Raw genomic sequence first — 23,243 nt, 5'->3', positions numbered from 1 at the left:
CAGAGGTTATTGGAGTTAACTAAAACAAACTAACTACAATTGAGAAATGTTTTAGGTGACTAATGAGTGGTATTGTGTAGAGAAAATGTATTCCTTTTTGACATAATACCCTTTTCTGACATTTGAATCTCGCCTTTGACAAATACCACTCAAAACTCATACTAAAACCAATATAAACTACCGTAAACTAAAGTATCAAACCGAATTCAAAAGCCAACTAAAACTTCTAAACTATAGAGCAGATCAGAATGTTTGTAAACTGTGTAATATTTGTGGTATTTGTGGTTAAAACGTCTATGGATGCTCAATATAAAACCCTCAACCTAGGCGGTATATTCAGAACAAAGCAAAATATTTTCAATATCCTGTTCAATACCCTTCCAGAAATAATGTCTAATAGTGCCCCAACCTTGCTTTGTGGTGGTCCCGGATGAGGTGGAGGTCGTCTCCTCCACGCCCTCTGCTGGCGATCCTCGGAGAGTCTCCTCCCCCACCAGCTCCACCAGGGCGCCGTCGATGTCTGTGACGGAGACGGAGATGAACTCCTCGGCCCCCGTGGTGCTGTCGGCCCCCGTGGTGCTGTCGGCCAGGCTCACGCTCACCTAGGATTGTTCACAATTATTACATATTCGTCTAAATCGTCTAAATTATTTGAGATAATCGCAATTGTTTCGTCATAATCGTCATAAGTTTTAAAACGGGTGGGTTGCGCACACACATCCAGTCCCTGGCTGGTGCTGGACAACAAGTAGATACAATGTAAAAGAGAGAAAGGCACACAGCTCTGCACCACAGAACAGAGCTTCATTTATTTTAAAAACACTGGCATTCATTGCGTTTTTTAAATAATTAAGCACTGTGGAGCAGAGCTGTGTACGGACTTCTCTCTTTTGTCCATGTCCATGTTGAAAGAAATTCATACATAAAAAAGCTGATCTACAATGCTTGTAGATCAGCTATTTCCACTATTTTTTAAAGTATACATTTTCAATTCATAAAAATACTGGTAATTTCTTGGTATATTTCAGTTATTTGTCATATCTGCCCTGTGCACTTTTTTTTAAAAGGCGAGCAGAAATGTAATTTCTATTCATATTAAATATTCCAATTTCCGACGCCAAAAACCAGCGCCGTGACAGTCCTGTGCTCACCTCCTCTGACACGCTGCCCCGCGGCCGGTAGTGGGAGGAGTCTGACACTCACCTCCTCTGACACGCTGCCCCGCGGCCGGTAGTGGGAGGAGTCTGAGACACTCACCTCCTCTGACACGCTGCCCCGCGGCCGGTAGTGGGAGGAGTCTGAGACACTCACCTCCTCTGACACGCTGCCCCGCGGCCGGTAGTGGGAGGAGCCTGAGACACTCACCTCCTCTGACACGCTGCCCCGCGGCCGGTAGTGGGAGGAGCCTGACACACTCACCTCCTCTGACACGCTGCCCCGCGGCCGGTAGTGGGAGGAGTCTGAGACACTCACCTCCTCTGACACGCTGCCCCGCGGCCGGTAGTGGGAGGAGTCTGAGACACTCACCTCCTCTGACACGCTGCCCCGCGGCCGGTAGTGGGAGGAGTCTGAGACACTCACCTCCTCTGACACGCTGCCCCGCGGCCGGTAGTGGGAGGAGTCTGAGACACTCACCTCCTCTGACACGCTGCCCCGCGGCCGGTAGTGGGAGGAGTCTGACACACTCACCTCCTCTGATACGCTGCCCCGCGGCCGGTAGTGGGAGGAGTCTGACACACTCACCTCCTCTGACACGCTGCCCCGCGGCCGGTAGTGGGAGGAGTCTGACACACTCACCTCCTCTGATACGCTGCCCCGCGGCCTGTAGTGGGAGGAGTCTGAGACACTCACCTCCTCTGACACGCTGCCCCGCGGCCGGTAGTGGGAGGAGTCTGAGACACTCACCTCCTCTGACACGCTGCCCCGCGGCCGGTAGTGGGAGGAGTCTGAGACACTCACCTCCTCTGACACGCTGCCCCGCGGCCGGTAGTGGGAGGAGTCTGAGACACTCACCTCCTCTGACACGCTGCCCCGCGGCCGGTAGTGGGAGGAGTCTGACACACTCACCTCCTCTGACACGCTGCCCCGCGGCCGGTAGTGGGAGGAGTCTGACACTCACCTCCTCTGACACGCTGCCCCGCGGCCGGTAGTGGGAGGAGTCTGACACACTCACCTCCTCTGACACGCTGCCCCGCGGCCGGTAGTGGGAGGAGTCTGACACTCACCTCCTCTGACACGCTGCCCCGCGGCCGGTAGTGGGAGGAGTCTGACACACTCACCTCCTCTGACACGCTGCCCCGCGGCCGGTAGTGGGAGGAGTCTGAGACACTCACCTCCTCTGACACGCTGCCCCGCGGCCGGTAGTGGGAGGAGTCTGACACACTCACCTCCTCTGACACGCTGCCCCGCGGCCGGTAGTGGGAGGAGTCTGACACACTCACCTCCTCTGACACGCTGCCCCGCGGCCGGTAGTGGGAGGAGTCTGACACTCACCTCCTCTGACACGCTGCCCCGCGGCCGGTAGTGGGAGGAGTCTGACACACTCACCTCCTCTGACACGCTGCCCCGCGGCCGGTAGTGGGAGGAGTCTGAGACACTCACCTCCTCTGACACGCTGCCCCGCGGCCGGTAGTGGGAGGAGTCTGACACACTCACCTCCTCTGACACGCTGCCCCGCGGCCGGTAGTGGGAGGAGTCTGACACACTCACCTCCTCTGACACGCTGCCCCGCGGCCGGTAGTGGGAGGAGTCTGCCAGGCCGTGTTCGATCATACCTGGAGGGAGAAAGACACAGAGAACCACGCTGTGTGTGTAACTTACAGGGTTGTTGTTTTTGTCACTTATGGAAACTAAAGAGAAACGAAATAAAAACTAAGATATGATGACTAAAACTATAAGACTAAACTAGATAAAGTGCCCCTTGGGGGCACAGGTCTCCACCAGGGCAGGGCAGGTTGTGGCCTCCTGGTGGCGCTATAATAGGCAAATGTGAAAGGGGTGGCATTTCTTCTTGCCTTGGATGGTAATTGGAGGCATTTTGATCCAAAAATGTGTTTTTCAAAAATCCACCTGTTGGTGGCGCTATAACAGGCAAATGTGAAAAGTGTGGGATATATTCCTCAGCCTAGTAGGAAAGTCTGTGAAAGATTTCACGTAAGATCCGTCTTGAACACATGACTATAGAGATACTGTGTAACGATTTGTGGGATTTCTGTACAGAATCTGGAGGAGTAATATAAAAAATGGATGGATGGATGGATGGATGCTATAATAATTATATAATAATTACTATTGCTGCAATAGTAAACTGTCTTACTATATTACAACTTACTGTATTATACTGCAGTAATACTACACCGCAAAGGTCTGTGAGTGAATTCCTTTTGACAATGTTGAGACGGAAAGTCAAAGAAGATCTTTGCCAGCAGGACTGCGATCGATTGATACACAGATCATATTGGATGGATGGTTGCACTTGTATTTGCACTTTGCATTAGCAAAGACATTATCTGTGTCTCAGTACAGACAGACAGACACATCACCAGAGAGGAATGGATTTTTGTGAAGGCTCTACTGACCTGGGAACAGTGATAAGACGGTCATGAGAGCTCCCACTAGTCTGTTGACTGGAGACACATAAAACAAGACCTGGGGGGGATGCAAATGAAACACACTTCAGCTCAGTTCTCACTTTTCCCCCGCACAAACAATCAATCAATAAATCACACACACACACACACACACACACACACACACACACACACACACACACACACACACACACACACACACACACACACACACACACACACACACACACACACACACACACACACACACACACACACACACACACACACACACACACACACACACACACACACACACACACACACACACACACACACCTTCTTCTCCAGCAGGATGAGTTTGAAGAGGATGAGGATCTAGAGGGAAATGAAAGCAGAGGATTATATTAATCTGACAAGACTTGACAAATACGGACGGACACTGCTACTTATCCTAAAAACATAACTCATTGCTCTCGTTACTGTAACTGCATAATAGCATTTTGATGTATTTGCACTTTTGTGTTCCTTAATTAAAGTTGAATTTCTACTAGTCAACATACAACTGGAATGCTTTCAACATAATAAAACGGATGATGAGAAATTTCTACCTTGTGTCGAAATTGCAGTATTAAATCTCTGGGTGACAGTCCTGGGGAGAGACATGGGACAGATAAATGGTAAATGGTGCATTTATATAGCAAGGCGCTGTACATAGATTGTGCATTACATTCACCCATTCACACACACATTCACACACCGATTGCGGCGGAAGCCATGCAAGGTACCAACCAGCACATCGGGAGCAATTTGGGGTTCAGTGTCTTGCCCAAAGACACTTCGACATGTAGACAGGAGGAGCCGGGATTCGAACCGCCGACCCATGGATCATTGGACGACCTGCTCTACCTCTTGAGCCACAGTCGCCCCAGATCAAACATACAGGCCAGGGCAACAACAACAGTCACACTCAGTGTGGTGTAGACCAGGGGTTCTCAACCTTTTTGTCTGGGGAACCCCAGAAGTGCTTTGGCCGTGTTTCGATCATTAAAATAAGCAACACGAACGTTTTCAGGGGACCAATCGACCATTAGGGTCGATGGAGAAAAGGTCATAAACCGCCTTCGCCTTGGGTGTGTAGAATAGAAAGACAGATCAAAATGGCCTCCATGTTCACATACCTAGGTACAGCTGTGATCCCTCCAGGGTCAGGCCCCGCAGGGAGCCGTTCATGTGGTCGTACAGTTCCTACGGAGACAGAGGACGAAGTCAGACCAGAGAGGAGGAAAAAGATAAATAAGAAACATGCCGTTATCTGGGCCAACGACGTGAGAGAGAGGTTCAGTCTTCTGTTCTCACCTTTAAAATGGAGATCTGAGAGAAGTCTTTCTCCTCAAAGTAGGCGTGTGTGATGAGCTGGAGTTTAGCTTGAAGGAGGCCGTATAGAGGCTGCAAATGAACACCAACACAGTCATTACGTGTGTGTGTGTGTGTGTGTGTGTGTGTGTGTGTGTGTGTGTGTGTGTGTGTGTGTGTGTGTATGTGTGTGTGTGTGTGTGTGTGTGTGTGTGTGTGTGTGTGTGCATTTTTATGTTTGCTTCATGGCTTAAACTTTGCCATCCTGGGTTGTTCAGTGTGTGTCACAAGATTCAGAATCCCACATGCCAGTGATGCCACCAGCCTGACTGTCAACAGACTGACTCTTTATTTCACCGGTTGCACAATAAACGCAACCACGTGGATGAAGTAGTAACAAGACAAAATACTGGAATACTGAATACTGGACAACTCACCCCGGTGATAATAATTTAGTATTATTTAGTTTATGTAAGGTTTTGCCCACTCAAATGGTACCTCGTCAGATAATCCCCACATATCCTACAACAACTTCTGTGAACAGACTTCATTGTAGTAGCTTTTCATAAATTATATTTGTATTTAGGCTGTCTGCTGTCATGAAAGTTTATAGTTCCCACCCCTCACTGGGGAAAATTCTGGGAGGAAAACAGAAACGGGGTGAGTTGTCTTGTTACGGTAGACACAAAGCAGCAAGCTAGTAGTGTGCAGAGAAATGTTTTAAGTGTTGCTTGGCCAGTCCGACAACTATTTGTGTTGGCTGGCAGGCAGAACCAAACGCTCAAATAAACAAACAAATCATAATTCCCCGCCCGGCAGGCAATGTCATTATGTGTTAAATAGGCGGTGCTTGTTACAGAACTGTCGTACAGTATACAAGCAATATCACACTGGAGGAGGTCGTGCAGTGGCTGAGCATAACCACAGCCATCATGATATATATATTCAGTACAACACACACCCCACCGTGTGTGTTGACACTACTGTCGTTGCTTAATCTTCAAAATCTCTCGCAACTGTTGTGAAATTCTCCACTTGGACGTGAGCTTGAACTAATAGCACTGGTGGAAGGAAGAAGTATTGAGATGTTTTACTTTGTTATTTAAGTAAAAGTTTAAATTACACAATGTGGAAATACTACTCTGTTACGACTTACAAGTAAATGCCTGGTAATGAAATGCACTTGAGTAAAAGTACAAAAGTATTGGCATCAAAACATACTTGAAGTACAAAAGGTAAAAGCACTCATTATGCAGCATGTCCCATTACAGCACTTCTACAGTAGATCTACTAGTAGTAGATCTACAAGCTCACAACGTTGTGAGCTTGTAGATCGGCTATTCTCATATAGCCGAAGTAGATATAGCTTTTAAGTGGTGAATGCATGCATTATAATACTCTCAATCTACAAAGTAACTAATTAGTTATAACTCAAGTTTTCAAATAATTAAAAAAACTAAAATATTTGCCTCTAATGTAGTGGAATGAATGAATGCATTTTAATTTTTGTGTCCCATACGGGATTATAATACACGAAAATGGTATGGTATGGTAGTATTGAAATTTGGAAATACTCAAAATTGTACTTAACCCATTCTGGACGGGAACCCCATGTTTTTTTGCGGCTTTCGCCTTTATTTTATATTATTCATGGAGGGACAGACAGTAGGCTGACAGGAAATGGGGAGAGAGATGGGGGGGGGGAAGACATGCAGTAAAGGCCGTCAGGATCGGGAGTCGAACCTGCGGCACACTGCCAGACTGGATTACCAGCCAAGGTGCCTGGACCGCTGAGCCACGGCCTATAGGCCCCCTTTTGGTGTTTTAACTAAGCATTATGTTATACTTTAGCTATTGAAAAATAGCAGATCTACAAGCTCATAGCGCGCCACCGAGTGGCGCGCTACGAGCTTGTAGGTCTGCTATTTTTGAAAAATCGTAAAAATGCGGCACAAATCTTTGAATATATATTCTTTCAGAGCGAACGTTTTTCTTATTTCGACGTCAGGCCTAAATGGATTAAATACACATTATTTTTCCACCAGTGACTAATAGTCAGTGTAAAACACGCCAACATGGTCATCTTCTCCTTGACCCCTCCCCCTCGCCATGACTCACCAATCGACTGAGGACCTTGACCCCTCCCCCTCGCCATGACTCACCAATCGACTGAGGACGCACTCCTTGACCCCTCCCCCTCGCCATGACTCACCAATCGACTGAGGACACACACGCTCTTCTGCACCGTCTCCCGGGTAACGTCGGCCAGCCGCACCTTCAGGCTCTGAGGAAGAAGAGAGACGATAAAAAGACCATCACGACAAGGACCACGTGTGACTCACGCAGTATTTGAACATTCAAGGCAAGGTCATTTTGTGACAAAATGCACATTATAATATTATTATCTGCTTTTTCCAATGTGTGTGATTGTATACGTGTGATATGAATACATGCGAAACCCTGTGATATATGCACTTCCAATTCATGTGGGAGGTAATGGGCCTGATTAGCATGACAGTGATTGCTGCCACACGCCACTTGACAAATAGAGGGTGTGATGCAGGAAGAAGGGGGACCTGTGTACTAGTGTGAACGGGTGTGAGGAGGAGATCTCAGAGGCGCCAGGGTCTGTGTTTAGTGTTGAAGTTAAAGGGACACTTCACCCTTTTTGCAAACATATATATGTTAATGACGCTTAGAAGCTTTAGAACACTTTCCTGGGGGTCTTTATGTGTGTAATATGTGGTTTTAGATATTTTAGATTGTAGCAGTGAGCACAGTGTCTCTGATGTCATGGACACTGGTCTCACTACATTCCTAGACTACAATTCCCATAAGTCTTTGGTGCATTGCTCCTCCTTGTCTTACTGAGACAACATGTAGTCCAGGAAGGAAGTGAGCCCAGTGTCCATGACATCAGAGACACTGTGCTCCCTGCTACAATCTAAAATATCTAAAACCACATTTACACACATAAAGACACCTAGGAAAGTGTTCTAAAGCTTGTAAACGTCATTAACATATATTTTCTTGCAAAAAGGGTGAAGTGTCCCTTTAAAGTAACTAACTACTAGCAACCTGCAGCCTAAACAAACAAACTGTCGAGCTCAGCCGAGCACGGAGTAAGCGGCCGTGTTGGGACGCTGGGGAGACTGCGTCATCGGAGCTGGATCCATGCATGAACTGCCGGTCAACGAGGAGCATCGCGGGTGAGAGAAATCCGTGTTCTGCTGGATATCAATGGATTAACGTGCGCTTCATGTGGATCTGTGGAACTATACTGTGGGAGCGTACGGAGAGGAGGACGGTCGCGGGACCGTTCGTGATTCAGAGCGCCTGCCTCGCGTGACAAACTTGTTGTGTTTGTTGTTTACAACTGACGTTGGGACTTTGTTGGGTTGAAAGGGGATTGGGGAATTGAGTGTTGATTTGTTCTGTGTGTTTATTATTTTGGTATAGGGTCAGAAGCAAGTGTGTTGTATTGCCCGATTGATTGATTTAGTTAATAAATACGTGAGTTTCATTGAGCTAAAAACCTGCCAATCCCGTCTTTTTCCTTTAGTTAATGGTTTTCCTTTCTAAACAAAAGGCCGATTGTTACAATTTTGTTCGTAAAAGCGCACGCTTGAACAACAACAACAACAACAACGCAATTCAATGTACGTTACACAAAACATCAAGCAAGGGAAACACATTTATAAAATGACATTAGGATGCAATAAACACAATAATCCTGGTCACTAAACTGCCTCCCCCTGGCCAGCCGGGGCGCCTGATGGAGGGTAAAGGAACTGGTTGGAATAACGTGTTCCTTTCCACGTGCTACGTCCAACCAGGGAAACTCCCCCCTGTCAGGTGTAAAGGAGCAACTTGGACACTCAGGCATGAAGGAAGCATGAGTTCAAGTCCGTTGCTCTCCCCTTGTCCCCCATATATGGGGTCTAGGTTGGCGGAGGGTGTGTAGAGCCCAGGATCACATTAGATGATTGACACAGGGGTGAAAAATGGGTTACAAAATCGTGGGATAAAAAATATATATATATAAAAAATAAAAGGATGCAATAAACAAAAGTAAAAAACAACAACACATACAATTACAGATCAGAAGAGAAAGAAAAAGAAAAATAGTGGTAGCAGTCCAGCAATTTTCTGGGAGTTTGTTCCAGATAATGTGGTGCATTAAAAACTAAATGCTGCTTCCCCGCGTTCATTTATGTTTATTGTGATGGTTCAACAATATCGCACAAGATCAGAAATGCATTTTGATCCTAAACAATTCAAAGCTTTATAGACAGTAGTATTTTGTAATCAATGATTTGGCCCACCCACAGGGAGCGAGTGGAAGGATTTTAAGGACTGGAGTGATATGATATGCTCCAATGTGGTACGTATGATATTAAAAAGCAATAACGTGACACGCAAGACGAGGAGAACATGGGTTTGGGTTTGTGTACCGACCTTGGCTTCTATCTGTCTGTAGCAGGACACTCCATACACACACTTCATGTCTTCAATCAGAGGAGGCAGGTGGAAATACACAGTGTCTGCAGAACAAACATTAACACGTTGAACAAGCCATTATGGTCTGATGCTCCTCAAACAGAAACACAATCTTTAATATGAAAGATGCATCCGAGATCATCCTCAGATCTCCTATCGTCTGTCTCTCGTCTCCTACACTGTCTCCCTCACAGCTTTCCTACTGTCTGTCTCTCCTACACTGTCTCCCTCACAGCTTTGCTACTGTCTGTCTCTCCTACACTGTCTCCCTCACAGCTTTGCTACTGTCTGTCTCTCCTACACTGTCTCCCTCACAGCTTTCCTACTGTCTGTCTCTCCTACACTGTCTCCCTCACAGCTTTCCTACTGTCTGTCTCTACTACACTGTCGCCCTCTCAGATTTTGCAGTCACTCCTACAGTGTTTCCCTCCTTAGTGTCCTACTGCCTCTCCTACACAGTCTCCCTCACAGCTTTCCTACTGTCTGTCTGTCTCTCCTACACAGTCTCCCTCACAGTTTTCCTACTGTCTGTCTCCCCCACAGCTTTCCTACTGTCTGTCTGTCTCTCCTACACTGTCTCCCCCACAGCTTTCCTACTGTCTGTCTCCCCCACACTGTCTCCCTCTCAGATGTCCTACTCAATCAATGAATTACAATGCAATTATTGCAAACAGGATAATGCAAACATCTAATCAGACACTCTCATAATGCCGAAAGAGCTGCTGTGAATTTGAGCATGGTTAAACACAGAGCCACAACAAACTATACTTGGACTGTTATTGGATTATTGAATGTGGAAAAGAAGGAGGACTATTAAAGACCGGAATATGCACGCACGCAGCCACGCAGCCCCGCGCACACACACACGCACGCACGCCAAGGCCCATTAAAGACAGGAACGGGCCGACAGACACAGACTCATTACTACCAGCCTGTAGAACGGAAATGGTACAGACAGACCCATCGGGTTGAGGCTGGCATTGGCAAGAAGAGTGGTTTTTAACGTGGTTGCAGTCTATTATGGATGATCTCCAGTGATCCACATGCAGCTACACACATTTTGCAATACAGCAAATGTGTTCATTTAAAGCCAAGATCTACGCGGCAGATGAAGTCAGATGTACACAAGCTTGTAGATCTGCTATTTTGCCATACGACAAATGATATGTTAGAATTATACCATCATTATAATAATATATTAATTATATGGGGCTTAAATAGTTAAGAGTTAACTGAATCTGTGTGACTACTACTAGTAGTAAAAACCAGTAAGCAGTGCCTTTGTTGCAAATACTGCTAATTAAAGATCAAAACAGGCTATACTGCCGTCTCTCTCTCTCTCTCGTGTAATTAGTTGAAGCACTTTATACCATCCTGTAGCTCAAACAGACACACACGCTGGCTGCACACAGAGTCAGATGCAGAAGTGGCTAGCCTATAGCAGCGCTTAACCCATTTTGGACTGTCTTCTAAATCCTAACCTTTTTCTGAAAAACCCATGTTTCTATGACAGTGGTGCTCAACCTTTTTCATGTCAAGGACCCCCAGAATTATCTCTATTGGGCCACGGACCCCCATCTCAGAATATGTAGTTCCAGGGACCCCCCAGAAGCCAATATTTTAGTTGGCTTCTGTTCTGGCTCTGAAATATATATTCAAAGATTTGTGCCACATTTTCATGATTTTTCAAAAATAGCAGATCTACAAACTCGTAGCGCGCCACTCGGTGGCACGCTATGAGCTTGTAGATCTGCTATTTTTCAATAGCTAAAGCATTACATAATGCGACACCAAAAGGGGTTCCCGCCCAGAATGGGTTAATAAATACAGCAAGAAGTACAGTGTCTCGTACAGCTCCCTGCAGCTCTCTCTAGCAGACATGCTACTTGTTCCTGTCACTGTGCTGCGGTCTCCGACAACAACACTGTAGCACTGCAGAGGGAGGGAGGGACCTGTTGTTGCTTGTATGAGTCAGACTGTCAGATCATGGTAAAGTCGTATGACTGCAGGGATGGGAAGGAACACGTTACCAGTCAGTGTCTCCAGGGACACTGGGGTACTTGTGTAATCCCTGTGTGTGATAGACGTCGTCATGCTGCAGTGGCTTTGAACACGATTTTTAAACATTATCTTTCTAATAAGGCTTTTAGCAGCCATAAAGCTGAGCAGTCTAAGGTCTTCTAAGGCCCTTTGACTCATCTAACTATTGGGTAACCCATTTAGGCCTGACGTCGAAATTTAAAAAATGTCTTAAAGAAAAAGAAGAAAAAAAAAGAAATCTGAAAAACATCATGTTTCAGTGGTTCTCAATATTTCAAAATAAGTTGTTCCAGGGACACCCCAGAAGCAAAGATTTGAGTTAAAATGTTCATATAATAATATATATTCAAAGATTTGAGGCACATTTTCAAGATTTTCCAAAAATAGCAGACCTACAAGTTCATAGCGCGGCACCGAGTGCTTGTAGATCTGCTATTTTTCAATAGCTAAAGTATAACATTCAACTGTAACCGATCATAGCGTTGCAGTTATGGTGATTCATTGAGACCACTGTAATGGGAATTTTAGAATGCCAAATACAGTGCCAGATATATGCATTATTGTGTATTTATCTTCCTTCCAATAAGTCTCTTTGCTCACCAATGTGCTCAGTCTAATTCATGCAGCTGTCAATCTAACAGCTGACTTGACTCCTCCACGCTGTCAGCAAAGGTATACTTATTTGTGTGTCGCCCTTATGTTTAGCGCAGATCCGTATATGGACATTACATGACTATAAGGACTGTCTGAGAATGGGGTTGGAGGGCTGTGGGAATAGGCAAGGAGGCCTGTTCCTGACTCTCTGTATGTTGTTTCTCTTCTGAATCTTCTGAATAAAGTCTCAACACTTCACTTCGTCATTCCTTCATATTTGGAAGATTATTTAATCAACAACAACACCCCAGCCGGTAGTGATCTTCCTCAAGACAGTTACCTTCTTGGTAGTTGTGGGCTCCGTCAGGAAGGCACAGGAAAGGCAGGTACTTCCACTCCTCTGGAACGGAGTTACTGTCATGACCCTCGTCTGGAAGGAGAGGCGGGTAAGAGTACTCCACCTGGGGAAGGAAAAACACAACCGCCGTTTAAAAAAAGTTTACAAAAGTCAAATGTAGGCCACACACACACACACAGCTTGAAGAGAGGAGAAGCAAGCACTCAGTTGAGTAGTTCACAACATAAGAATATCAGGTGCACGGTTCTGCTAAGAATGGTCTATCTATACCAAAAGGAAGACCAGCACTCACTTCTTATCCATTTAGGAAGTCTTTGTTTATTATAGGTTCACCCTCAGCAGCAGCAACGAGAGGACGTTTCGGCCCGTAGGCCTTCCTCAGCATATATTAAAAACACAATCATGTACGCAATACGCATGAACAAACCTCTTATTTTACATTAGCCTGATGACATAATGATAAGAGAAGTTGCCTGTAAGCATTAGTAAAGGAAGTAGAGAAGATGTCTGTATTAAGCATTAGTAAAGGAAGTAGAGAAGATGTCGGTAAGCCTTTAGTAAAGGAAGTAACAGTGAAGCATTTAGACCACAGACTAAACACATAGAGCTCCATTTCTCCCCCGGGAGTTGTTGAGAACTTCTCGTTTTTCCAGTATATCCAAAGAAAGCAGCCTTTGCCGTTTGTGACTGTTTTAGAGATGGTGGACCTCTACAGGGGCCGACAGACAGGTACCCAGAACTGACTGAGTGTGTCAGACAGACAGGTACCCAGAACTGACTGAGTGTGTCAGACAGACAGGTACCTAGAACTGACTGAGTGTGTCAGACAGACAGGTACCCAGAACTGACTGAGTGTGTCAGACAGACAGGTACCCAGAACTGGGTGGGTGTGGGTGGGCACTGTGTGTCAGACAGACAGGTACCCAGAAGTGGGTGGGTGTGGGTGGGCACTGTGTGTCAGACAGACAGACAGGCACCCAGAACTGACTGGGTGTGGGTGGGCACTGTGTCAGACAGACAGGTACCCAGAACTGGGTGGGTGTGGGTGGGCACTGTGTGTCAGAGAGACAGGTACCCAGAACTGGGTGGGTGTGGGTGGGCGGGCACTGTGTGTCAGACAGACAGGTACCCAGAACTGGGTGGGTGTGGGTGGGCACTGTGTCAGACAGACAGGTACCCAGAACTGACTGGGTGTGGGTGGGCACTGTGTCAGACAGACAGGTACCCAGCTAGAAGAGGAAGGGGATGCAACACCTCCGTGACTGCAAATGACAGCCGAGTTTAATAGCAAAACTGCAGAGCTCCAGATCCTGATGCTGGATAGGAATTAGTGACTCAACTCAACACTGCAACAATCATGCAACTACTTGCAATTTATCCCCCAATGGCATTTGCAAGGAGTTGCTTTGGTGTGGACTGGCACTAAAACGGTTTTGTTGCAAGGACTTGCGACTAGTTGCATTATTGGTGTGGTATGCAGGAGTCCCGAGTTTGTTTGGTTTTATTCACTGGGATGTTTTTGTGGACGCTTTAATGAAACACTTAACTTTGATATCATATTGTGAATGTCAGTTGGAAATCTTCGTATTTGTCATAAACGGTTTCAAGATTTCATAAGCATTACGACCACAGACTAAACCACAGAGAGCTCAATTTCTCCCTCAGGAGTTGTTTCGAGACAGCTTCTCGTTTTTCCAGTATATCCAAAGAATCCATCTGTCTCGCCTGCACAGCTTGCCGTTTCTTCATCATGTCACTTTGTATACTATTGATACAATGTAACTATTTATACATTTTATTTCAGGAATTGTGTCCCTTATTATAGACATATGGACATAAGAGGACGGAGGGTGGATGAGGGTGACATGTACACACAGGTAGAGCCGGAATCTACAGTACATGGATTCCATTCTAAACACGTTCAAACTAAACCTGGGTCTAATTCTATTATTCAAACTAAACCTGGGTCTAATTCTATTATTCAAACTAAACCTGGGTCTAATTATATTATTCAACCTAAACCTGGGTCTAATTCTATTATTCAAACTAAACCTGGGTCTAATTATATTATTCAAACTAAACCTGGGTCTAATTATATTATTCAAACTAAACCTGGGTCTAATTATATTATTCAAACTAAACCTGGGTCTAATTCTATTATTACAAACTACAAACGTACTAAATGTACCTTAGTCTACAGATACATTAATGAAATGAAAGTTTTTAGTTTAACATGGGCCTACCCTCTTCTTTTTTCTCTTCTTCTTTTAATGTCTTTGTGTTTTCTTGTGTTGAAATAGGTGAAGGGATGTAGTTCATCCCTTCACAGGGATGTAGTAGTAAAGAAATGGGTCAAAGTCAGCTAACAACAGTGACATGAAAGATGTGAGAAACAAATGTGAAAAGAAAAAGTATGTGATTGACTCAATAAAGTAAAATCTATTATTCAACCTAAACCTGGGTCTAATGCTCTGATTCAAACTAAACCTAGGTCTATGGCTACTCTTATCGAGGGGAAGAACCCCATAGCTTACAATATAGGTCTCACTTACGTTACTTACGTATGTCTTTTTTCCCCCACAACAAAAAGAAGAAAATAAAATAAATACTGAGCTCAATGCAGATGTAATTGTATTATGTATGACATTGGTTGTCTAGCCTACCATGCTGTGTGTGTGTGTGTGTCTAATATGATATTAGCCTACTTAGACAAGTCATGGTGGGTTTGAATACATTAATCCATTTTGAGCGGGAATAACATTGTTATAATTTAGGCATTTAGCTATTGAAAAAAACCAGATCTACAAGCTCATAGCGTGCCACTCGGTGGCGCGCTATGAGCTTGTAGATCTGCTATTTTTGAAAAAAATGTGAAAATATTTATTTCAGAAAACTGGAGGATTTAGAAAATGTCTTTTTTAATTTCGAGGTCAGGCCTAAATGGGGTAATTAGAATAATGGATAGATAGGAATAAGCGTCTTTCTTCCATGGATTCAGCACACTTTGCTGGAGGAACTGATGACACTGCCCGGCCGGCACCCATATGGTCAACAAATCACCTCAACACAGACTCTCTGTCTTAACAGAGAGAATAATCTCTGAAATAATGGGGTTTTTTACGGTATTACAAATCATACCTTTGGAAGTTCTAAATACCGTAATAATATAATACACCGTAATAGAGCCGCGTCGCAGTCCCGCCCCCTACCAGGCCCAGGAAATTATTCCCATGCATTTTCCCCAGAGACATTTCAAAAAGTATTTATTTAAAGACGGTTACGCCACGGACAAAGCCAACTCGATTATGACAAATCATGACAATTAACACAATATTTTGGACAAAAAAAAAAATTACAAAGAAGAAAAACAACAACAAAAAGTGTTGTAACCTGCCGTTTTTTTCTTCTTTCTAATTCTTTGTTCGGCCCCAAGAAATTGTGTTTGTTGTCATGATTTGTCACGAAGAGTTGGCTTTGTACGCTTGAAAAGTCTATGAGGAAAATGAACGGAGAATCATTTCCTGTGCCCTGGTAGGGGGCGGGACTGCGACGCTCTATACCGCCGAAGCCCAGAGTTGCAGAGTGAGAATACAGTGAAAGCGGGTGAGACGGTCCGCTGTTACACAGGCCCTCAAAGCGGGTGAGACGGTCCGCTGTTACACAGGCCCTCAAAGCGGGGGAGACGGTCCGCTGTTACACAGGCCCTCAAAGCGGGTGAGACGGTCCGCTGTTACACAGGCCCTCAAAGCGGGGGAGACGGTCCGCTGTTACACAGGCCCTCAAAGCGGGTGAGACGGTCCGCTGTTACACAGGCCCTCAAAGCGGGTGAGACGGTCCGCTGTTACACAGGCCCTCAAAGCGGGTGAGACGGTCCGCTGTTACACAGGCCCTCAAAGCGGGTGAGACGGTCCGCTGTTACACAGGCCCTCAAAGCGGGTGAGACGGTCCGCTGTTACACAGGCCCTCAAAGCGGGTGAGACGGTCCGCTGTTACACAGGCCCTCAAAGCGGGTGAGACGGTCCGCTGGTTAAACAGGCCCTCAGACGCCACAGCTCTCTGCCCCGCCCCCTACTGACCATGTGACTCCGAGACCTGGACTCAAGGAAACCATAGCCAGGCTCATGCTTAATTTACGCTTTAGGTCGGTTGGTTGTACGATGGTGTCGTCGTGCAGCGAAAACAGCAGATTGACAAGCTCACAACATGCAGTGATGTAAATAGGTTTTCAATGTAATGAGTCCCAGGATGCAGGGATGGTCTTTTAGATGAGTCCCAGTCCCAGGGACATTTTATAAGTCCCACTTCAACGACGTTAGGAGTCATATTTTGCCATTTTTACAAATTGCAGCATTTAACTACCATTTCATTTTATATGCTTATAATGTGGTTATATTCATGTAGAAAACATGAAGAAGAAATTATTATTATAACTAAAGCTAGTAAAATAAACTAGAATAAAAAACAGTACAGTAGTGCATCCCGTGGATGCAGAGGTCGTTGTTTTACTGCGTCCCTTAATTATAAACTGCGTTTTGGGATGCAAAACGCACCCTATTTTAATCTCTGAACGCGTCACTGATGATGAGACTCTACGTGAGCTTGTAGATCGGATACTTTCAGACACACACCACCGCCATACAACAAATAAATAAATATAAATTGTGCTTAATGTTCTCAACAGTCCCGACTAGCACGTATACTGTATCGTGCCTAAAATAATAAGGATTCCATAAAAGGATATATAAGGGTCCATTTGGTTACCAACTCTCCGTCATTTAGCTGGGGACCACCTGGAAGCCCCTCAAGCACCACTGATGGTCCCCGTCCCGGTTGAGAACCACTGGACTAATCGGTGCGTTCTGGCCTCAACCCATTTAGACCCGAGATCAGATTCTATAAATGTCTTCTAAATCCTGACAGTTTTCTGAAAAAGCTATGTTTCTATGTCAGTCGTCAGTCATTTTTCAAAAATAGCAGACCTACTTGTAGATCTGCTATTTTTCAATAGCTAAAGCATAACGCTAACACCAAAAGGAGTTCCCGCCCGGGCTATGCAGGGGTTCCGAGTTGTTGTGGGCTTTTTCATACACTGCAACACTGGTATGAAAAACTCAGCTCCACTGGTTTATTTGATTCAACGTTTCGATCCCTTAGGAATTAGGATCTTCTTCAGGAATCATTCCTGAAGAAGATCCTAAGGGATCGAAAGATGCAGACTCTATTTTTTCTCTTGTACTGCCTTTTGTCTAGCACCTGGGCTAGAGTGGAGGTGCATGCTCTATTTCCTTTGCTTTTTCATACACTCACATCGTATTATATCGTTCAGAGATTGTTTCATAATTATAGGCTCAGCTAAATAAGAGCTCTTTGTGAACTAGATTTGTTTAATTTGCTTTATTCACTTGGATCTTTGTGGATGCTTAATCATGGGACACTTAACTTTGATATGATACAAAATCTTGTATTTCAGTTACATTTCAGGAAATGGGAAAAATAAATAACCTGTGTTCCAATGGATCATGGATGCATTGTAGTTATTATTTAGTCACAAGTTCTTGTTAATAATTTACACTGGTTCAATATTTATAAAACCCACACAGAATACCCTATCTAGTCTACTATGAATCACCCCATTCAATGGAAAGGAATTGCACAAAAGACACACTTAACCGCTTTCACGAATAACACCTTTTCTAAATAAGCTAAAACAACGTGTGTGCTTTGTACAGTGGCAATTTGTGCTACTTTTGTGTGAGACTGTAGAGATAGTATGAAGTAGCAAAGTAGAGCATTAGTTTACGAAAGAAAACAAAAAGTTGAAATATAGAGATACAAGTTTTCTCTATAGAGAGCCAAGTTCCCAAAGGAACTTTTCTTTTAATGATCTTTCGTATATGGGAGTCTGTCGTGTTATAGAATATATGGTCTACAATATTATTGAGGAAATATATTAACTGTGAATGCTGAAATATGATTTAACAGGCTTTGTACTAGAATGACTGCAAAAGTGCAAATAATGTGCAATTTACGCCAAACAAGCTCATAGCACGCCACCGAGTGCCGCGCTACGAGCTTGTATAGGTCTGCTATTTTTTTTAAATCGTGAAAATGTGGCACAAATGTTTGAATATATATACTGTATATATATATATATATATATATATATATATATATATATTCATTATGTTTGAATGTTTTTAACTCAAATCTTGGCTCAGGCCTAAATGCGTTAACCATCCATCCAGCCTTTACTGTCATATTATATCACACATATATATGCTGTATGTACTGTTGTTATATAAGGTCATATATAAGACTCTCCCTGGGGGGTCTGTGGAGGATAGACAGCAGGGACAGAGAGAGAGAGAGAGACAGACAGACCGACAGAAAGAGAGATTTCATTGCCACTTGCCAGCCCAGGAACCCAATCTTGCGATACCTCACAGGAGGCCGTTGGAACCTACAGTATATCAGATAACGTCCGTCACCGGCGGAGGGGAACCAGACAGACCATTACCTGAGCCTAAGAGCCTTAACGATAGCCACTCCACCACAGAAAACCGCTCCACTGGTCATATTCGAGACAGGGGGGTCCTCATATTATAAAATACTATACGTCTTCACCGAAGATGAGGGTTTTTCCACTTTATCCCATTTTGGGGCGGGAACCCCTTTCGGTGTTAGCATCATGTCGTGCTTTAGCTATTGAAAAATAGCAGATCTACAAGCTCATAGCGTGCCACCGAGTGGCGCGCTACGAGCTTGTAGGTCTGCTATTTTTTTTAAATGACTGACGACTGACATAGAAACATAGCTTTTTCATAAAACTGTCAAGACATTTTTAGAATCTGATCTCAGGTCAAAATGGGTTATTTACAGTGGAAAGAGGAGCATATGTGTGTGTAGGTCACCAGCAGCCTCACTACCTGTTGGGGCTGCTATTAGGCCAGTGAGGTGAGGCCACAAGTAGGCACTCCAAAGGTAATGGCACTTTTATCTTGGACAAAGAACAACAGCTGTGTTCCAAGAAGCATTGAAGCCACTGAAACACAGTCTCTTCCACCTGTTACCGACACAGACAGGTGGAGCACTGCAACAAAGGAGGACAGTGTCTTTTGTCTTGCTTTGGGGACAAAGAGATAAAAGATAAAAGTGACCTGACGATATCCTACATGATTCAGTAACAAATAGTTCATACCCAAAGCACGTTAACGTGGCATTTCTATTTTGGGCACGTCACTATAGCTATACTACTAGTATATACTATAGCTGAAAATGTTCATATAAGATCTAATAATGAGTCCGACTCACGTCACGTGGCGATGTGTTGTGAGATTGTAGACAGCTACTTTTGCTACTAGATGGGATGTGAAGGTATCAGCCTTATGTTCCCTTTCATTCAGGGCTGGCAATTAACCAAAAATATATAAAAAACTATATTTAGAGCCAATAACCCACTTAATATTGCTCATGTAGGTTAACCGAATAATCAAATGGTGTTATACATTTCTTATACAACAAATCAACAGAATTTTGTCTTTTCTTTTAGAATTGACTAAATCAATACGCCTGATCCACCATGTAACTGTGTATTATACTTCATTGTGCAATGGTGGTATGTAAAGATAGTGAAACTAGTCGATTTACAAGCTCACATGTGCGATGTGTTACTTGTGAGCTTGCAGATCTGCTATTTTCACAATTTTTCTTTGCTTTTTAATAATTGTTAATTAATCGTAAATGGAGAGAAAAGTTTGAACACGATGTTGATTTTAAGTCACATTGTCCAGTTCCCTGGCTGAGGGAACATAGGATTGATGGAACACAACACAGACACACACTCCCGGACCGATATAAACACATGCAATAAACATACACACACACTTTCCCTAATAATTACCAGGGGTGAACTGAACACACTGCCAGTCTGCCACTGTCTGTGTCATTATATCTGTTCGGTTCCGCTTCACTTGACAGGGACACACTTTAGAGTTAAACTATAAGCCTTGGGAAGCAGGAAGCTTTGCAGCCACAATTTCACAGTAAACCTAAATTTTTAAGTGGTCTAACCACTTCATTAAGTAGCTCTGTGTGTGCCTGGGTGCCTGGCTGGCTGGCTACCTGTCTGAGCACGAAAATAGCATTTGGTTGGTTTGCAAAACCAAGTGTCACTGTTGTGCAGCCTAACACACACACATACATATTAACTGTATTTATGATGATTTCAGGTGTATCAGTACAGTACAGTACAGTAGAGGGACCCCCACATGGTAACTGTCATTTATCAACCGTTTCAGACGCGGGGCGGCCCGCCGGAACCGGCCCGCCCCCCTGGGCACGTTCCTGGGGGTTCCTGGAAGTTCCGGGGACCCCCACACAGAGTTGCAGTGTTGCACCACTTACTTCACACAGGTGTGATTTTGTTGTTTCAATGCCCGGCTGTATAATAATTAAGGCCACATACATTAGGCCAGTGACACAAACAACAACTGATGACTGATTTTTGCAGCTAATACAATGTTTCTGAAACTTTGTTTCCATTTCAAAGGCCCCCATAACTCTGAGTCAGTGTTTTTCATGTGACCACTATTTTAGAACCCCCTCAGGTGGTCCTCCCTGGACCTCACTTTGAGAACCACTGGATTCAGATTCCAGACCGTGTTGATTGCTTGGTTCATATGGGTAACAGGTACGGTCGCCCCAATTCCATCTCGCCCCAGCTTTCATATGGGTAACAGGTACGGTCGCCCCAATTCCATCTCGCCCCAGCTTTCATATGGGTAACAGGTACGGTCGCCCCAATTCCATCTCGCCCCAGCTTTCATATGGGTAACAGGTACAGTCGCCACAACCTCTTCCTACATACATACATAACTGTGTGTGTGTGTGTGTGTGTGTGTGTGTGTGTGTGTGTGTGTGTGTGTGTGTGTGTGTGTGTGTGTGTGTGTGTTGTTCAGTGCATAGCTGTGTGGCAGAGTGTGCACAAAACATGCACAGTGATCCACAACAATGTCTCCTCTCTCTGTGCACTCTTCTCTTCTTTGGTGTCATCATGAGAGCAAATAATTAATGAACAGTGATTAATGATTGTGTTCATCTCACATTTGCCTTGGGTCCAAGACTGTCATATAGATTAATTTGTATTAATTCTTTCTGACATAGGCAGACATGTCCGAATCGATCAAATATAAGTCTATGGCAGTCTTGATCCAGGGCTAATAATATTATTCTCACTTATGTCTCTCAGTGAGAGACGATATGATCCTGAATTTGAGCTTAATCATAAATAGCTACCCTCCTCCTCTTCCTCGGTTGTGTTGTGAGACATGATGAAAGAAAGATAGTATACCCGCATGTTTTATTTACAGCTCGTCTGCAATATATATGGCCGATCACAGACAACCACAAACAACAAAGTAGCAAGTTAATGCTGTGTAGATCAAAGTCTTATATTAGTTTCATAGACATGTGTTTTGAAAATGGGCGCAGAGTAGAGACACACTGACACTGGTAGACCAACCGTTGCATTCATAGATCTCCACCTACCTGACAGCCTTTCTTATGGTGGAATCCGACCACGACAATGTGCAGCACGGGACCCCTGCACGGCTCTTCTTCTTTACCATGAGACTCCATGGCAGAGAGAGATGGCTGGGGGGGTGATTTGTAGATCGGATATGTTTGTCTTATGTCTAGGTGTGTGTTTTTTTAGATCAGATGTGTGTGTGTTGTTGTGAATTCGCAGGAGGAACACAATCAAACGCAACTGGACGTCTCTTCCGCCTCGGCCGCCTTCCATTGCACGGGGTATATTTTTTGCCGTTAACACAATTAAGGCACACCGTTTAGACTTTAGTTTAGACTGAAGCTGTGCGTTGTCCGTGTTGGAGGTTGAAAAGTGGCAGCTTTAAACTTTTTCCAAGTACCCTGGCGTTCCTAACTTTGCTATGTCATTATTATAGAATTTATTTCCACAAAACCCTAACATAATATAAATATACAAATAAAATATCAAAAATAGAGATACAAGCTTTAATAGAAATTGTGAATGAAGATATACTGGTCTGGACTGAGTCGAGTTCTTGAACGCGGATGTCAATAGTATGAGAAACTTATTTAACATAATGTTTAGCCAATTTTCTAATAGTTTTCATTCACAATTGTAAATAATGGATGTTTCCTTGCAAATATTAAGGCAATAAAGTACCCTACGCGCATATGCTTGAAGTTGACATGTAATATTACTTAATCGAGACATTTTTGTCTTACATTTTGTTTAAAAAAAAAAAGTCAATTCACACTATTTACTCTCCATGTAGGCCTATAGTAGTAGCATAGAGGGATTGATTGGGTAGAACATCTTCATATTGAAATGGTTAAGTCAGGTGACAAATCATCTGACTGTAGCCTAAGCACTTCATTATGAAAACGGTTAGCCCCTTTCGGGACCCTACGTAAAACTTTTTTGATATTTTGTTTAGTTTTACGTTGGGTCCCTGCTCGCTACTGTATTTTCGTATGGAAATTCCTAAATGCGGATGTGGAGATTCTCTCTAAAATAGGCCCCGCGGCATGTGACGCCATTATTTTCCTTGAGTTATTCTGAATTCGGTCACTTTAAGTAGCTATACATCCCGGTGCGAATATCTCCTGTGGCGCGGAAGCCGTTAAGTATTTTTAATCTTTGTTTGACCGATTTGGTCGCTTTATTTCTTCTTGTTTGTTTACCGTTTATTGTACCGCCTCCCGGTGTGCGGTTGGCTTGTGAGGCTACGTCCCTGCCTCTGATCTGCTGTGTCATAGCTATAGCGCCACTAGCTAGCCAG

At 44.2% G+C, this 23,243-nt stretch overlaps 1 protein-coding gene across 2 annotated transcripts in view; it reads right to left on the bottom strand.

The window, feature by feature from the left end:
* avl9 (AVL9 homolog (S. cerevisiase)) overlaps window positions 1–22,192 on the bottom strand; it is a 41,662-nt gene extending 19,470 nt beyond the window's left edge. Inside the window, exons 1-12 of one of the 2 annotated variants that reach the window (XM_083778194.1) lie at window positions 21,964–22,192; window positions 12,400–12,520; window positions 9,384–9,469; window positions 7,159–7,209; window positions 7,088–7,108; window positions 4,929–5,018; window positions 4,751–4,817; window positions 4,181–4,221; window positions 3,909–3,947; window positions 3,579–3,648; window positions 2,710–2,774; window positions 410–602 (exon numbers count right to left, since the gene is read on the bottom strand). In XM_083778194.1, the coding sequence (XP_083634320.1) occupies window positions 410–602; window positions 2,710–2,774; window positions 3,579–3,648; window positions 3,909–3,947; window positions 4,181–4,221; window positions 4,751–4,817; window positions 4,929–5,018; window positions 7,088–7,108; window positions 7,159–7,209; window positions 9,384–9,469; window positions 12,400–12,520; window positions 21,964–22,053 (934 nt within the window). In that variant the 5' untranslated portion in view covers window positions 22,054–22,192. Of the gene's footprint in view, window positions 1–409; window positions 603–2,709; window positions 2,775–3,578; window positions 3,649–3,908; window positions 3,948–4,180; window positions 4,222–4,750; window positions 4,818–4,928; window positions 5,019–7,087; window positions 7,109–7,137; window positions 7,210–9,383; window positions 9,470–12,399; window positions 12,521–21,963 lie in introns of both variants that reach the window. The other variant, XM_083778193.1, reaches the window with a different exon arrangement.
* Between the last annotated feature and the right edge of the window lie 1,051 nt (window positions 22,193–23,243).

Source organism: Protomyctophum parallelum (assembly GCF_964188405.1).
Source record: "Protomyctophum parallelum genome assembly, chromosome: 12".
Classification (NCBI taxonomy): Eukaryota; Metazoa; Chordata; class Actinopteri; order Myctophiformes; family Myctophidae; genus Protomyctophum; species Protomyctophum parallelum.
This window is presented reverse-complemented; position numbering and strand designations above follow the sequence as displayed.